The sequence below is a fragment of the Leucopleurus acutus genome, assembly GCF_964270905.1.
Source record: "Leucopleurus acutus genome assembly, chromosome: 11".
Taxonomy (NCBI): domain Eukaryota; kingdom Metazoa; phylum Chordata; class Mammalia; order Artiodactyla; family Delphinidae; genus Leucopleurus; species Leucopleurus acutus.
This window is the reverse complement of record NC_139152.1, coordinates 13,214,710-13,232,970: the sequence shown is the minus strand read 5'-3', so window position 1 is coordinate 13,232,970 and position 18,261 is coordinate 13,214,710. Positions and strand designations below refer to the sequence as shown.

The window sequence follows — 18,261 nt, the reverse complement described above, 5'->3', positions numbered from 1 at the left end:
TCTTAACATATGCAATAACTGGTATCCTGAAGAATAGGTAAAAACACAACAAAACAGTAAAAAAGTTAAAGATATACTTCAGAGTAACTTTCCAGAAATGTCACAAATCTACAGACTGAGAGGGCATGCTGAACCCTAGGAAAAACTGACACAAAACATTCAACACTGAATCACATTTTAGTAAAGTTACTGGAATTGAAAGGAAAAAAAAAAAACAAAACTGTTGTGCACTGAGGCAAAAAGTTTGAGTCGGAATGTTACTTTCCACAGCAACGTTTAACGCCAGAAGACATTGGAGCAGTGGTACAAAGTCCTCGGGGATGTAAAGCGCATGATTTAAGAACTGTGCACAGTCAAATAGTCATCAAAGAGTAATGAAAATGAACATTTTTGAACTCGCAAAACTCAGGGAATATACCCCAAACCCTTCCTGAAGAAACTACTACAAGCCAAACTTTGAAGAGCCCAGATAAATGGAATACTGGTCCTAAGTACTGACCTCATTTAACTGCAGGACTAAAACTAAAACATTTTGGCGATTATGGTCACAGAACAGAATTTAAATGTTATAAACGCTAATGATGTAGAAATAATACAGCAAAGGTCTGGAGGGGAAGAGGACAGATGGTGGGTGGTAATGTCAACGTGACGATTTTCTCGTCTGGTAGAGCAGAGACTGAAAGATTATTGAAGCTGATAAATCATGAAACAGACCTGTAAATACATCTCAAAGTCTAAAGAATATGCTATGAAAAATTATGTAATCATCAAGAATCAGGTGACTCTGGGAGAAAGTGGAAAAAACTGATTTTACCATTACTCATGTCAGGAAGTCAACAGACAGCTGTCTAAAGAAATACAAGTTTAAGTATTTGAGGGGAGGGGCACTGTCATATATTGCTGGTGAGAAAGGACATCATAGGACATCTTTAGACCTGTTGTATGGGACCAACAGATAAGGGGCAACTTTGCAGAGTTTAGCTTTAGGGACTGACTGGAAGTGAAAATACAGTTGAGGAGAATGAGTCCTTCCCTACCACAAACCATCTCTCCAGTACCAACTTGTTATACTGTAGTTGACAACTATCATGACTAGTGACCATCCGGCATCTTTGGAATACTATGTGCCACTTCTCCACAAAAAGGCCAAAGCTGCTTTCCCAGTTTCCTTTACAGCTAGAGCAGGCATGTGACGGAGGCTCCAACCATCAGACACAACCACACCAGAGTTTGACAACCAAAAGAGCATCTTTGGCCACTGGGATAAATGAGGGTCTCAGCTTTCAGGGGTGGCAAAGGCAGAGGTTCTGGGTTCAAGTGTCCAGAGGTGGTAGGAATGAGCTTCCACTGGAGTGGTTCTAAAGAATGTCTTGGGTGTTATTCCAAGCTGGCTGTCTCTGTGCCTATCTGGCCTTCCTAGATATTCTGTAAGGTACTCAGTATGCTTTAAAAATACTTACTTTCTGGGCTTCCACGGTGGCACAGGGGTTAAGAATCCACATGCCAATGCAGGGAACATGGGTTCGAGCCCTGGTCCGGGAAGATCCCACATGCCGCGGAGCAACTAAGCCCGTGTGCCACAACTACTGAGCCTGCACTCTAGAGCCCGCAAGCCACAACTACTGAAGCCCACGTGCTTAGAGCCCGTGCTCTGCAACAAGAGAAGCCACCGCAATGAGAAACCCACGCGCTGCAACGAAGAGTAGCCCCTGCTCGCCGCAACTAGAGAAAAGCCCGCGCGCAGCAACAAAGACCCAACGCAGCCAAAAATAATATAAATAAAATAAATAAATACAATTTAAAAAAAAAAACCTTACTTTCTGCTCAATCTAGGTAGCAGGGAGTTCTGTTATTTACAACTAAGAACAATCCCTGACTATGTATAGTACTGGCAGAACACACATTTGAAAAACAAAACACACAAACAAGAAAAACCCAAAAACAAAAAAATTTAAAACACCCATTAACCTTGAAAAGACCAAGGACCTAATGTTTTCATTAGCTCCCAGTCTAGAGATCACGTATACACAGTAACTTCACGCTAAGATACCAAGGATCTGTGATATGTCCCTCTCCTAGAACATTGTATCTGTTTTAAATATAAGTTAAAGAATGGGCTCTGTTGAAATAGGTCTTGGTGTTAAGTGCAGTTATGCGAGAAGCATCAAAAGTTAAAGCACTCCTAAGGGGTAAAATCAGAATGCCGCTGAATCTTGCCATCCAGACTTGCTGAAATCCTTTGGAAGATTTCATGGGTGATGATTCTAAACTCATCAGAAAAGCTTAATGCTAATCTCCAAAGCTTGCTTTTAAGCCCAAAGTGTGATCAAGTTCACTGTCTACTGTGAAAGGATTAAGGAATCATGTTACTTCCATGGTTCCCTCTCTTGTTCTTGGCTATGAGAAGCAATCAAATATACACATTTATCCTGGAGTTTCACGATAAAGAAGGGCTGCTGCTGGTGGACTTTACCACTGAATGGATACAGTTACTTTGGAATCTAGGAGCTGCATACAGTGGTTCTCAAAGTGGGGTTCCTGAATCAGAGCATCGACATCACCTGGGAATTTCTTGGAAATGAAAATTTTACTGAATTGGAAGCTCTGGGGGTGGTGCCCAGAATTCTGTGTTATAAACTCTCCTGGTATTTCTTTTCTACGCTGAAGTTTGAGAACCACTTTCTTTGGCAGCACAACTAAACCACCCCAATCAAAGGAGAACTTACTTCTGAGGATGGAATAGCAAGATGTACCTTCTCAATTACACATTTCAGAGCATTAAAGGAGTTCTTCCCTAGAACTAGCTTAACTTCACATGTAGCATAAACTCATTTCTTCTTCATTGAGGGGATACAGGACTCTTGCTTACTAAGATCCCATAGGGAAGTTTCTTTTCCCGGGGACTGTTAGACATCAAGTACCCTTCAATCTTCTCCTCAGGCTAAATAACCTCAGTCCCTTTTACCTTTATTTAAGACTTTTTAAAAACTCATCATCCTTGTCAAGCTAGAGTAAAACATAACCTCATTTGACTGTTCAGTTTAATTGAAACACATTTTCTATCACGGAACCATAGAAATTAACGCCAAAAAACCTAGGTTTCTTATATTCTACCTATGTTTTACAGTATGAGATGTACTTCTTAAAATAAAAAATCAAATTTTACGTCTGTCCTTTCTACATATTCTGATTCCTCCTCTTCACCCTGTTCCTCTTCCTAAAAAAAGTTTTAGTTCATCGTAAGGTCACTAAGTATTTCATATATATTGGATTAAACATTCTAATCCTCATTTGCCCCATTAAATAAGAACTGACCAGATGGACATTCCTCTCTCTCTCCTGAGCAGGGTTTAGTTAATTAAAAATGATTATTTTTACTATGTATTTTATATATCAGCCAGATGTTACCTGCGGTCATTTCTGGAAAGGATCATTTGGTGGTGGTTATAAAATATATATTTTCCTTTGGGAAGCAGGACTCTTGAGCACGATCAGGAAAACAAATGAGAAATGGATTTCACCTCACACCTTTTTCCTAGTGCCAAAATGGGCATAACGTTTCATATCCTTTGAAAGTAGGATCTATTCAAATTCTTTCTTCTTCTAACTCTGCATCCTGGTCCTATTTATGTTGTGTCAAAAAAGGATCAAGTTGATGGAAGAAAAATTCGTGTTGGTTTTGTCTGTACTAGAAGTGTAAGTTGACTTTTCCAAAGAAACTGATTTGGTTTAAGACATATGTGTGTGACATAGCCACTGTTCTGCTCAATTAGGATGGAGACTCCATTGTGTCACTGTGAGGCTGCCCTTCCAGATAGATATTACAACAGTTCCTGTCTTTGCACAGGTCTCCTTAGAAGCTATAGTTCATGCAAACTAATTTGCCTATATTTCCCATTAGTGCTGAAACAATCCAGAATGAGGCAAAGATACTGTAATTACAAAATTGTTTTGTGATTACACTAGTCATTTTCTCTCCATTGGTAGACCAACTAGAATTCAAATAAGTGCTCCCTCTTTTTTCTTAAAAGCAAAACAAACAAAAATAACCCGCCAAGGGACTTCCCTGGTGGCGCAGTGGTTAGGAATCCGCCTGCCAATGCAGGGGACACGGGTTCGAGCCCTGGTCTGGGAAGATCCCACATGCCGTGGAGCAACTAAGCCCGTGCGACACGACTACTGAGCCTGCACTCTGGAGCCCGTGAGCCACGGCTACTGAGCCCACGTGCTACAACTGCTGAAGCCCACGCACCTAGAGCCTGAGCTCCGCAACAAGAGAAGCCACCACAACGAGAAGCACACGCACCGCAACGAAGAACAGCCCTCACTCGCTGCAACTAGAGAAAGCCCGCGCGCAGCAACAAAGACCCAACGCAGCCAAAAATAAATAAAATTTAAAAAATAATAACTCACAAAGTAACATTCAACTCTCTTTAAAAAAACAAAAAAAACAGTCAATTCTTGAGATCACCCAAAATTGTGAAAGTCTAACAGATTAAATTAACCACACTATCGGTTAGATTTAGATGGTTGGTCTTCTCCAAGACACCATTTAGAAGATGACTAGAGACAAAAGTTGAGTCTTGAAAGTCTGAAATTCACATGACAACAAACATAATATCTGGTATGGCACAGTATATGAACAAGTAAGACACTTTTAATTCCAAAGCCCTGGCTCTGTCCTGTGAAATATGTCATGGCATGAGGTGGATCTAAGTTCCGGGCTCGGCTCTGACTTTCTGTGTGACCTTGCATAAGTGACATCCCCACTTTGGGTTTCTTTTCTCATGAAAACGTAGAACTAGATATTCTCTAAAGTCTCTTTAGACCCCTAAACTATATGATTGGTTGTTTAAACACATCTTTAAGGCTTAAATATGCCTACTGAACAACTGCAGTAATTTCTGTGAGAAGGGCTGGGGGTTGCTTTCATTAACTTAGAAGCTTTAAACACAGCATAGGGTGACTCATCTCCTGATTGTATAAGGCATCTGGTCCCCGGGTCCTGAAGTATCCAAATCGGCTTGTAGTAAATCATGGTCACCTCAGAAATGACCTCTTCCTCTTATGTTTTCATGGCAACCAACATTTACTACTGTCTTCCTGTTAAAGTCATCTGTGTTACATTTGATTTCAAGAGCCAAGTAAGGGGCAGACATTCCTGATGAACTGTCTGATAGTCCTTGGAATAAACTGTCCTCCCAAATATATGATTACTTACCTTTAGATCAGGCCATGTTCATCAGCCTCTAATAGGTTTGAGGGGCTCACTGGTCTTAATTTCCTATGTGAATCTATAATTGTCCGCAGAGGTCAATTTCAGTGGACGCCTCATATAAATTAGAACTGAAGATAATGATGCCTGTTCACTTGATCAACTGAAATGACCAGCTGGGTTTAATGGGAGGAAAACAGAAACCCCTGTGAAATTGGAATAGCTTCAAAGGTGATGGAACGTAATTACTTTTCCGAAAAGTTTCTTCTCCAAAGGTGACTGGCCATTGTGCTGGTGGGCACGTGGACCAGCATGTTATGAAGGTGGAAACGGCATTCAGAGCCACTGACCACATCCAAAGGCCTGCGTCAAAGTTCGCTTTCTGCTAGGGTGTGAGGGGAAAGCAGAATATCTTTTCTGCTCTTATTTTTAATCATTTCACTCACAGTTAGAGAGGTGCTCTGAGGGATGTGCCTAATTGACTGCTGAGAGGCCGATTCTAATTTACATTGCTGCAAAAGTGTCTTCTCTTTAGAGCCATGTACCATTTTCTTGGATGCGTTATCATTATCTTTAGGGTAAGAAAAATTGAACTCTGAGTGAATCTTGATATCATCTGCATCAACCCCTTTATTTTACAGATGAAGAAACTGAGGTCCAGAGATGTGAATAGACTGGACTAATGTCACAAAGCTAGAAAGAGGAAGAGGCTGGGCTAGAATTCAGCAGATGAGAAGATGAAACCAAAACCAACTCCTCAGTCCAGAGTTTTCCATTTATGAGTAGCTGGAGACTTGTTCAGGGAGGAAGAAAAAGATGCTCTCCGTGAAAATCACCATTTAAGAAAACTTAAGTTCTATAATGTGGGAGAGGTGCTAGCAAGCCAAAAAGGTGGAGGTGGGCAGTTGAGAGAGACAGTAAAGGAACCGGTAGCCCACAAAGCAGATGACCATTCCCCATAGCTGACCGGGGGCTCTGTCTATGGGTCTTTGGGTGCCAGGGGACAGTTTTACGTACCTGGGGCGACTGCACAGACTCAGGAGCCAGACTGCCTGCCTCGGCTTGATTCTTGACTCTGCTAATTCTGAGCTCTGTGACCTTTGGCAAGTTGCTTAAGCTCTCTGTGCCTCAGTCCCTCATCTGTATAAAAGGATGATAACATCAGTACTGACTGTTGTGAGGATTAAAAACGTTACTGTACTAATCTTACTGTAACAGAGATTAAATAAGGGTGAAATAAATTGATATACATAAGGAGCTTAGCACATACTAAGTGCTGTTAGTGTCTGCTGTTTCTTCCCTATTCACTCTATCAGAGAAAGTTTCAGAATACAGACATAAGTTGTATTTATTAGTAATGTACTGAGGTGCTTTATCTGAGATAAATACCCAAGGACTCTACTAGAAAGTCATTGATAAAAACCTCTTTATATGTTTAATGGATTAACTTTTCAATATGTATTACTACAATTGAAAGGTTTTTTAAAAATAAACAACTACAGGAATTTTTTTAATTAAAAACTTCAATGATATCCATAGTTTCACATAACAATGACAGAAATTTCATTAGCAAAACAATTAGTAGAAGGGCGTATCTGCTGCAAAAATTAAAGACGGATTTTCAGGGCAGGAAATTAGTGCCGAGTAAGTGAATCTTGAAGTCAGTGAGAAAACGAGAGCGGTTCAGGGGTGCTGCATTTTCTTTTGCTACAGCATGGTTCTTGGGCAAGTCAACCTCTTGCTTCCTTAGAATTTAATGTTGTCAAAGCTATCATTAACAATTTACTCAGAGTTCTTAAGAGAACACCTTCACAAAATTAACAGTGGAGATCTTCTAGTAATCAAGACCATTTCAGACATGCCTGAAACGGGGATCATGTGTGTACACACCACGTGTGTACCTGGCTTTTCCCTTTCATTCTTTGAGTTAAATTCAATGGAAATTTTAAGGGAAAAAAGTCAGTTACCTATTCCCTCATTTTTTTAATGAAATAGTTTTAGCAATCACGCAGAAAAATAGTAAAGGACTTTTCTGGAATTGGTCGCTGATTTAAGACATGGGAAGATCATGATAAGCTGCGTATCTTCCAGTCACGTGATGGTAAATCTGTGGGGAAAGCAGAATTTAATTAGTCATTAATTATTATATTACTATACATATCAATTAATAATTACAGTATTACATCATAATTTTAGTTAACATTTCATTATAAAGCCCCACCTTATGTACTCAGCAGAATCTCCATCCAACCTATTGAGGTGGAGGTTTGCTTGGAAGAAAGCAGAGGCTGTGTACAACGAGGTCATCAGATGAGTTTCCATCTCCAGTTCTCACAACCCAATAAGTGCCTTTTTATTTCTTTCTCAAAAATACTTGTCAGTTTGTTCCAAGGACAACGGGTTGCTCCTCACCTGCCTCTCGATGTCCGCGAGCAGAGTGCTGGCACCTATTCGAAAGAGTTCTGGCTTCAGCCACTCATCCCCTAGCTCCTCCTTTATGAGAGAGAGCCATGCAAGGGAGTCCTTCGCGCTGCGGATGCCTCCTGCCGGCTTAAAGCCTACCTAAAAGGGGAGGTGGGAAAGACAGCAATGCTTAGCATTGTTACTGGGTTGCTTTAAAAACTGGTCCCATGTTAATACGGGGTCTCCATCCTCTCTTTTCTAAAGCCTATTTCGCGTGTCCCTCCGCCTCCCCCCAGCCCCCTGCAAAAGACCTTAGAGCACTGACTCATGCCCATTTACACTACAAAACGACTTTTCCAAGATTAATGGGAAGAATGTCACTGCCTCTGAGACACTAATGAGAGTTAATGACCCTCATTAACATTTCACTTACTGGAAAGTCATAAACCTCAACCATCTAGACCATAGCTGTGAACCTGGGATAAACAACAGAGGTGTCAATAAACAGGAAAACATATCACAAAAGCCCATGCATTCTCCGTTTCTACCAGGAGGCCAGAAGAAGTGTACACCTTCCAGCCCTCCATCCTGAGCTGCAAGAGAGACATATGTGGGTTTAAAACAAGAGGAGAGACTCAGTGAGGCCACACTAAACACATTAGCAGCAACCAGCAAGGAGAGGTGACAGTTACTTTAATCAACTTAACTGCAGGGACTCTTTTTCTAAGTTGTAAGTAGACCAAGTTACGTAGAGCAGCCAAACAGTTAAGAAAGCACAGGTGAAAAAGACGGTGTAGGGGACCTTTACACTTCAGTAGTCTCTGAAGGTGACCACAAAACGGCACAATTCGGCCAATATCTGATGTTTGCAAATGATGTCCCTGGGTCCATTCGAAAATGATAAACGTGTCCTATATACAGTAAAACCTGCTTATTTGGATATGCTTGTCTCAAGAACTTGACTGTCCGGTACAGTAAACACCCAAAGCCCAAGAACTAAAGCTCATGCCTTCGACCACTCAGAGTTTGGCTGCTCTGACAGGTGGCACCAGCAGGGGGCGATTGCTAACAGAATGCCAGAGAAGGGACACGATAAATGAATGGTCCCATTATCAACCTGTGAAAAATGATTAAACAGAAGCCTTGATTAAATAGAGTCGGGAGACCAGAAGCGGGGGTTCTAACTCCTGGATAACAGAGCCTGACAGGAAGAAGAAAGACTCCTTTTCTGCAAAGGACTCAGCCAATGAAAAGACCCGGACTCCTTGCTTAGTATACGCTGTCTTCCTTTTCCTCTCTATAAAGCACACTTCTTTCCTTGCCCTGCACGGACTTGCATGTGGCTCGCCATGGTGGCTGATCTCAAATAAGCCCAGCTTTGGCGGAGAAATAGCTAGCGGTCTACTTGCTTTAGGGCAGCAAACCCAACCCAGAAACTCCTAATAAGCTGGACTCCACCACGTCCCTCACATCACATCCAGTGACCCACCAAGTCAAGTCCCACCGATCCCACCCTCTGAACTCGTCTATCTCCACACGTACTTTCCTCTCTACTCTCCCTTCCACTGTTTCAGTTTAGACTCTCGTCAGCCCTCACTGGAACATCGGGAGAAGCTCCTAACCGGTTTCCCTGCCTCGGACACACGTCACACAGCTAAGCAACAGCCGTACAGAGATTCGAACCATATCTGCCTATCGCTCTGGAGCCCAAGTGACCCTGTAAGAGTGAGGGGAGGGACCTCCCTAGTGGTGCAGTGGTTAAGAAGCCGCCTGCCAATGCAGGGGACATGGGTTTGATCCCTGATCCGGGAAGATCCCACATGCTGCGGAGCAACTAAGCCCGTGTGCCACAACTACTGAGTCTGCGCTGTAGAGCCCGCGAGCCACAACTACTGAAGCCTGCGTGCCTGGAGCCTGTGCTCTGCAACAAGAGAAACCACCGCCATGAGAATCCCATGCACCGCAGCAAAGAGTAGCCCCCGCTTGCCGCAACTAGAGAAAGCCTGCAGGCAGCAACGAGGACCCAACGCAGCCAAAAATTAAATAAATAATAAAATAAAATAAAATGATATTTCTTCAAAAGAACAATTAAAAAAAAGTGAGGGGAGGTGTGGGGAGTACGGGGAGATAGGTAGAGTCAAGTTATTTATTGAGATGAGGCAAAAAAGAAAAGAATAAATTTTAGCTCATATTAGCATACACGTTAATCACAGGAGCATTTTCTGTCAATTAGGCAGTGCTGCATATAGATTTTTCTATACAATTCAGTTGTGTCAGCAAATCTATTTGGCAATGTTTCGAAAGACAGTTTCTAGCGTTAAGTTTATCCTTTTTTTTTTAAGGGAGAGAATATGGAAAACATAAATCTGCAGTGAAATCAGCTATGAAATATCAAGCCTCTGCTTCTCAGGAGTGACACTAATCATGGTCTGGAAGGCGGCCTGTCACATTTTAAAACACCCCTTAAATCAATGATGTGGAAGCTTCACAGTCTAAGGGCTGCCCGGGCAGCTTGTCAACAATCCAAAAAATGCCCCTGATTTGCAGATACACACACAGGTCCTATGTGAAATCAAATGTGATCAAGATGAATATGAATTGACTTGTACCTGTTTCTCAATAAAACCAGGATGAACTTTATTTATTAGCTGAGGAAAGGAGGGATACAATTAAAAAGAAAGTAATGAAAGACAGCAAAATGTTCCTCCCTCACTACCCTGATCTAGAACACTGAACACTTAAAACTGTTACTGCAATTCTTGTGTAAGGGCTCTTTTGAGAAGGGGCATGTTCATTTTGTATCCCTAGCACTTAACATAGGTTAACACAGCACACAGGCAACGACTCAGAGAATGTTTACTGAAAACAAAACGGGACTTGGGCCCCCACTGGAGAATCTTAGCCCCAACTATGGAGCTTATGAAACGTAGAGATGCCTGAAGACTGATCCAGGACTGCCGGGGTGAGGACCCAGGCGTCTGGAAGTATAAAAAGCTTCCCATCTATTGGGATGTTCTTTGGCTGAGAGTAAGAACCACTGATCGAGTGAGTGGTGGTGGTCTCATCTGGGGGGCCCAAAGCTGGAGTTCTCATTCTTACAGCTTTTCTTATAATTTTTTTTTTTTTTTTTTTTTTTAATTTGGACCATTGCAGAAAGGCTACCAAGTAGAGGTTACTCAAGTTGGGTTAACTTTCACACGTAGGTCACCGTGCAGGTATTTATCCTATTTGTACTCTTCTAAGTATGAAGGTATTCTGAAGGAGCAAATGCTGCAAGGAGTTCCTTTCCTCTCAAACCCAGGTACCTTCTTAAAAAGGTCTCCGATTCCAAAATAAACTGAAATACAGTCACATATAAAGTCATCACAACCAGCTGGCAAAGGATTAAAGTTCTTTTTTTGGGTTTCTATTCAGCAGAAATCAAGAGATTGGTTTTAAAAGATGCCTTTAAGGAAGGGAAAGTCTCATTTAAAAATAAAAATTACCTTTCTCGCCAATGATGTTAAAAAAAAAATCCTTTGAGATAATTTGCAGCTAAACAAGCAACTTGAAGTGAAAAGGAAAATCCAAACTCATCTAAAAAAAAAAAAACACCTCATACGCATTTTTCCTTTTAAATTCATGTTTCAAAAATATGTATTATTTTTCGAAAAGCGAGCATATACCCTCCTCAGCTTAACAGTCTTCCGAAGAGCACCTCCAGCTGCCATAAAACGCAAAAGTGGATATTTAATTCAAGAGCTATATAACGTCTAGCTACCTTTTCCCTGCTGTTTCACAGCATTTCATTATTTTGTTTAATAAGTTCATCTCCTCGAGAATTTTCTCTTCACCTCATATTATTAAAAGTAATAAGTTTTTCTGGACCGGGGGTTTCCTAACAGAAAAACCAATTTATGTGTGTCCTTCAATAATGACAGGAAAAGATTATTTCCCATTATATTGCATACTTTTCATATCACCACCACAGCTTATCATTCAATAAATGTTACTCTGCAATTCTTTCCATTCCTCAAGAAGTTTAATTTCTGCATTATCCTGTTTTCTCTGGCCAACGCCTTACCAGAAAGTTTCTGTGTTGCAGCAGAATTAGTTCGTTAAGGAACCCATTTAGGAATCTCTCATCAGTGATAAAATTGTCTTCGGTTAATAAAAGGACACAAGGTGAGTTTACACCTTGATCACACATCCTAACGCCCACACTCATACTCACTTTCTGTGAACCGCACAGTTTCCCCCCGAATGTATGCTTTGGTAGTGAAAGGTAAATTAAACGTTTATCTTAATACAGGTGACGCACTCACACCATCTGCCTATAATGCCTATAAAGACAGTTAACATGGCTGTGACGAGTATTGTAAATAACATTATCTTTACTCCAAAGAAAGATTTGCTGGCAATAATATACCTTGTTTCCAGTTTTCCAGAAGAAATCCCTAATGGCCCGTAGCATGACTATAGCTACTGGGAAGGTGGCATTTACTGTTTCTTTTCCAGTAGAGGTCTTAATAAAATCTGATCCTAAAACAAAAGGAAGAAAAATCACCATGTTAATTAAAAAACTTATTTTTTATACTTTTGAGTCGGTGGAAGAAACGAGTTGTGTAAATTCTTTTTCCTGAGAAACACGACTTTATTTTTCATCAATTATTTGAAAAACTAAAACCAAATCTCCCTTTAAAATCATTCTGTCCACATTTTTTTCCCCTGACCATACGATGGATTAAATTAGGCACCAAATGGATTCTCACTGATCCCTGGAGCTCTTGTCTCTATATTTCCATATCAGCAATTAAAACCAAGTTGGTTTATTTAACGCAAAACTGAGAGGAATAGAAACAATTTCATGCCCTGTGCTTAGCATCATATATCATAACATTTTACGACAAAACCGGAGGGCCTACTCATATTCTTACGTGTGATAGAAAGTACACAGTACAGCTGTGACAACACAAGGAGAACCATCATTAGCTGATTCCTACTGCATTGTTCGTTAACGAAAGCTCTGTCTTCCAACCAGATTGTGATTTTCATGAAAGACACCATGCATTTTCAACTTGCAAATATTTTAAACACTTCCTGTCTCTTAAATGTATCTTAAACCTATTGATGTAGGTTTCTGCAGAATAGAAACCCAAAACAAAATAGCACAAGGAGACAAAGAGAGGATAATAATAGTTAAGAGTCACTGAGTGCCGTGCACTATGCACTATTCTAGGTGCTTTGTAAGTACTGACTCAATCGACCCTCACAATAACTGTATAAGTACTAATATGATCCCCATTTTTACAGAGGAAATTAAGGCACAGAAGTGTAAAGTAACTTGCTTGAGGTCACACAGTAAGGGCAGGGGGTAGGTAGAATTCTAACCAAAGCAATATAGCTTAACCCATGTGCTATAGAGTCTCTAAGAAACTTACTGAGGGTCAGACAGCCAAACACAGACTCCATCCTTCAGGTGGTGAACCATCCTCACAATGCTCCGTGCAGACCACAGATCAGCAGCACAGGCACTACCAGGGAACGTGTTTAAAACGTAGACTCTCAGACTTCCCTGGTGGCGCAGTGGTTAAGAATCCACCTGCCAATGCAGGGGACACAGGTTCAATCCCTGGTCCAGGAAGATCCCACATGCCGCAGAGCAAATAAGCCCGTGCGCCACAACTACTGAGCCCACGTGCCACAACTACTGAAGCCTGCGTGCCTAGAGCCCATGCTCGGCAACGAGAAGGCACCGCTATGAGAAGCCCGTGCACTGCATTGACAAGTAGCCCTCGCTCGCTGCAACTAGAGAAAGCCCGCGCACAGCAACGAAGACCCATCGCAGCCAAAAATTAACAAGTAAATTAAATAAAATAAATTTTTTAAAAAAGTTTGTTTAAAAAATAAACAAATAAAACATAGACTCTCAGGCCCTACACCAGACCAACTGAATCATAATCTGAACAGAAACAAGGTTCCTAGGTGATTCCTGGGCCAGTGCATGGCCCTCGCGCACAAAATCTGTGGAACCCTACCTAAGACTAATCTCTGAGATTCTCCCAGGTCTGTCAAAGAAATGGTCAAAAGAAGTGGAGAGAAGAAGTGGCCAAAACTTTCCCCTCTGGTTTCAACTGCAAAAGACACGCCCAGGACTACCCTGTGGATAGAAAGGTTCAAATCAGCACACCTTCAGCAAGCACACTGTGTGAAAGGCACAGTGGGAAATATAAACACATATCATTCAAGCCCTTTCCCTCAAAAGCATACATGCTATGAGCAGGTATAGAGGAAACATAAATCCTGGGTAATCACTTGGTGAGCCAGAGGTCAGGAGATCTGGTTTCCAGCTCTGCCAGATACTGTATTTACCTAGCAAATTCCATCGCCTAACCTTTCTCATTTATAAAACATGTCTGGAAATTCTTACTTGCTTCATAGTGTTACACAAAGAATCAAAAGAGACAAACTCTGTGAAAAGACTGTGAAAACTGTCAAGTGTTATACAAACAGAAATGGAGCAAAGACCTAGGTAGGGTTGCAATCTGTGTAAGAACCACAGGAATTGTGATCTATCCAAGCAGGTCACTGGAAGCCTTCTTTCCTTTGGGCCTGTAGGCCCGTTTGGGGAAATGGAGATGTGCCTGTCATGCCTGCATTCACTCAAGAAGTACTCACTGAGTGCTTACTATGTGCTGGATGCCGTTCTACATGCTGGGAACAGATCATGACACAAAACCAAGTTCTTGCCCTTGTGACTAGATTCTCTAGAAGAAAAAGACAATAAACACAGAACTATGTAACAAAGGCCAGGTGAAGTGTGGTGAAGAAAAATAATGCAACATAACGAGAAGGAGAATGACGGATTTGGGGAGAGGTAGCTGTATTTAAATCGTCACCATAAAGGCATCTCTGATGAGTAAAATTCAGAGACTGATGAAGGGACTCTGTGAAAAGAGCACCACAAGCAGGGAAACAGCAAATGCAAAGGCCCTGAGGTAGGCATGTGCTAAGGTGATGAATGAGTGAATAAATGGGACTCCACGACCAATGCCTGGCACCTACAACATCAGAAATAACAAGCAAAGAGAAGAAATGAAAGTCCGCAAACAGATGTAAGAGGTGAGAGGAACATTACTAAAAAATTCACACTGCAACCATGATGTGTTTTCCTAACAGGTGACACTGTCTTCTGATTCACTAGAAGGCTTTTGGGTACAACACTGGATCTATCTGAATTCTTCTAAGCATCTCAGAAGAGAAGATTATTAAGACAGAAGACCAAGGCCATATTTAGAGGCCTAAAAAAAAGGTACAGTCACTTAAAAATCACACCATCTAAAGTTAACCAAAAGAGCCAAACTCCCTTACGGAGGAGACTGTCTTCCTAATACACCTAGAAGAAAACACCTACCGTGGTAGCAATAGCAGCCCAGGAGCTGTAATGGTGGCCTACACATTGTTTGTGCCCCTTTCTTGACTGTATTGTTTGAAGACAGGTGCTATACCTTTCTTGTGCACGTCTGTATCCCCAGAGCGTGACACACATGAGAAGCTTAATAAATTTTGGATGAGTGGATGGGTGGATGGGTGGGTAGCCACAGTTACCAAGAAAAAGCAAATTATAATATTTTCCATGTTTAACTGACTAATGGGGAAAAGGAAGACAGTTTGGGGTTTCATTCCAGTCCCAGTAACAAAATTGGGCAGGTGGCGTAGAAGAAAATATCATTTTATTTATTTATTTTAAGTTCAGAACAGATTTAGGTCTACAGCAACATTTCGAGGACATTACAGAGAGTTCCCATATACCCCACACTCAGTCTCCCCTATTATTAGCAACTTATATCAGTATGGTACATTTGTTATAATTAATGAACCAATATTGATGTATTATTAAAACCAAAATAATACTTTATTTAGATAAATAATACTTTATTTAGATTTCCTTAGTTTTACTCAGAATCCAATTTCATCCAGGATACTATAATACATTTGTCATGTCCCCATAGGTTCCTCCTGGCTGTGACAGCTTCTTAGACTTTCCTTATTTTGATGACCTTGACAATTTTAAGGAGTACTTGTCAGGTATTTCATAAAATTTCTGTCAACTGGCATTGTCTGACATTTTTCTCATGATTACACTGGGGTTACACGTTTTTTGGGGAAGAAAACCACAGAGGTAATGTGCTATTTTCATCACATCACATCAAGGGTACATATTAACAATATCACTTCCCACTGTTGAAGTTGACCTTGAACACTGGTGGAGGTGGTATTTGCTAGGTTTCTCCAGTGAAAAGTCACTCCTTTCCTCCTATTTTCCATACTGTACTCTTTGGAAAGAAGTCCTTAGTGTGCATCCCACACTTTAGGAATGGGAGCTGCAAGCCACTTCCTTCAGGGAGGAGCAGCGACGTACATTCTTTGGATGTTTTTGCACGGGAGACTTGTCTCTTCTCCATTTATTCATTTATTTATAATCATTTATTTGTATGAATATAGACCCAAAGATATTTATTCTTTACTTGGGTTTATAATCCAATATTACTTAATTTATTTGTTGCTCAAATGGCTCTAGGTTTGGCCACTGGGAGTTCTTTCAGTTGCTTCCTGTCTTCCTTTGGCACACCGCCATAATGTGGATTTTTTTTTTTTTTAAGCACTTACTTTCTGGTACTACCAGATGCTCCAGGCTCGTCTTATATGTTTTCCACCCCAGTCCAAGAATAAGCCATTTCTCCAAAGAGCCCTGGTTCCTTTTATTGGAAAACAGTGTTCGAAACTAAGATCTTGGTGGTAGGTGCACTCATTGCTATTGCTACGGGTCTTGCTTTTAGGCCTTCTCAGCTGACTGAGCAAGGAAAAATGTGTGTGTCTATTCTAACCCATTGATATATACAGATATATTTACAATTCCATATTTAACTATCTACGTCTATATTAAACTAAAGACGAGTTATACTGATGTCTCCAACTCTGACCCATTACAAGGATTGTTCTAGCCCTCTCCCTTTGCTTATCTGTAAACTCCCACCCCAACGGTGAGAACCTGGCACCCACCATTCATGATCCATGTATTTAATGCACATCCAGCATGCATGTATCGTGTTCTCTGAATTGTTAACCACACCATTAAGGAAAACCACTGCATCAACGACTGTCTAGTGGAACGTGCAGTTTCACTGGCCTCTAAGCTTTATAGACTAAATTCATTTATAAAGATACGTAGCTCAGCACCTTTGCTCCCACCTCCTTCAGTGAGGCTGTTGCGTACATTTGTAATACAGTTTGATTCTTTGGCCACAGTGCGCGTTCCATCCTGGAATCCCCTGACCCCCTAAATGGCTGTGTTCATTTGCATAATTAAGGTTCACTCGTAGTGAATCTTCTAGTGGTTTTGAAAAATGTATAGTGTTATATATCCATCTTTACAGTACCATACAGAATACTTCCACCACTCTAAAAAATCCCCTATGCTTCACATTTTCATTTCCCCCTTACTCCAGCAATCAGTGAACTTTTTACTAACTCAACAGTTTTGCCTTTTCCAGAATGTTATATAATTGGAATCACGCAGCCTTTCAGACTGGCTTCTTTCACTTAGGAACATGCACTTAACATTCACTTCTGTCTTTTCCTGGCTCATTTCTTTTTATTGATAAATAGTATTCCATTGCATAACTGTTCCACCATTTGTTAATCTATTCACCTACTAAAGGCTATCTTGGTTGCTTCAGTTTTGGGCAAATATGAATAAAGTTGCTATAAACATTCATATGCAGGTTTTCGTGTGGGCATAAATTTTCAAATCAGTTGGGTAAATAACTAGGGGGGAAATTGCTAGATTTTACAGTAAGACCATACTTGGCTTTGAAAAAAGCAACCAGATTATCTTTCAATGTAGCTACACCATTTTGCATTCCCAACAGTAACGAATCAGAGTTCCTGTTGCTCCACATCTTCAGTAGCAATTGGTGTCAATTTTTGAACTTTAGGCAATCTAACGGGTGTGCGTACAGGTCAAGGACAGATTATATTTTGTTAGATTAGATTATACCAACTATGTCAATTATGAATTACTATTGTAAATGGTAGTTTTCTTAAATTTCAAATTCTGTTTGCCCATTACAGTAACTAGGAAAGAAACAGACTTTTGTATATTAATCTTGTATCACGAAACCTTGGTAAACTCACTTAGTAAATTCAGGAGTTTGTTGTTTTGGAGAGATTTTCTCCATAGACAGGGAGGTCATCTCCAGAGAAAAACAGTTTTATATCTTTCTTTCTGTATTAATATCTTGTGGCTGTTGTAACAAATTATAACAAACTTGGTAGCTTAGAGAAAAAGAAATTTATTCTCTCACCGTTCTGGAGGCCAGAAGTCCAAAATCAAGGTGTGAGTATGGCTGCCCTCCCTGTGGAGGCTCTCAGGAGAACATGTTCCTTGTCTCTGCAACTTCTTATGGCTGCCAGCATTCCTTGGCTGCATCACTCTAATCTCTGTCTCCACCTGCACATTGCCTTCCCTTCTGTGTGTGAGCTTAATATTCCTTTGCCTCTCTCTTATAAGGACGTATGTGATGGCATTTTGAGTCTACTCGGATAAGCTGGAATAATAACTTCATTTCAAAATCCTTAAACACATCTGCAAAGGCTCTTTT

At 40.8% G+C, this 18,261-nt stretch overlaps 1 protein-coding gene across 4 annotated transcripts in view; it reads right to left on the bottom strand.

Annotated features, from left to right (window-relative positions):
• The window catches only part of DERA (deoxyribose-phosphate aldolase), a 233,788-nt gene that overhangs the window by 111,895 nt on the left and 103,632 nt on the right, over positions 1–18,261 (bottom strand). For 2 of the 4 annotated variants that reach the window (XR_014326609.1, XR_014326610.1), the window contains exons 7-10: positions 12,027–12,139; positions 7,628–7,777; positions 7,183–7,322; positions 6,233–6,355 (exon numbers count right to left, since the gene is read on the bottom strand). Coding sequence is in view for 1 of the 4 variants with exons in the window: in XM_082850623.1 (XP_082706749.1) it covers positions 7,266–7,322; positions 7,628–7,777; positions 12,027–12,139 (320 nt within the window). In the remaining 3 variants the exon portion in view is untranslated. Of the gene's footprint in view, positions 1–6,232; positions 6,356–6,719; positions 7,323–7,436; positions 7,778–12,026; positions 12,140–18,261 lie in introns of those variants that run through there. The other 2 variants (XM_082850623.1, XR_014326611.1) reach the window with 2 other exon arrangements.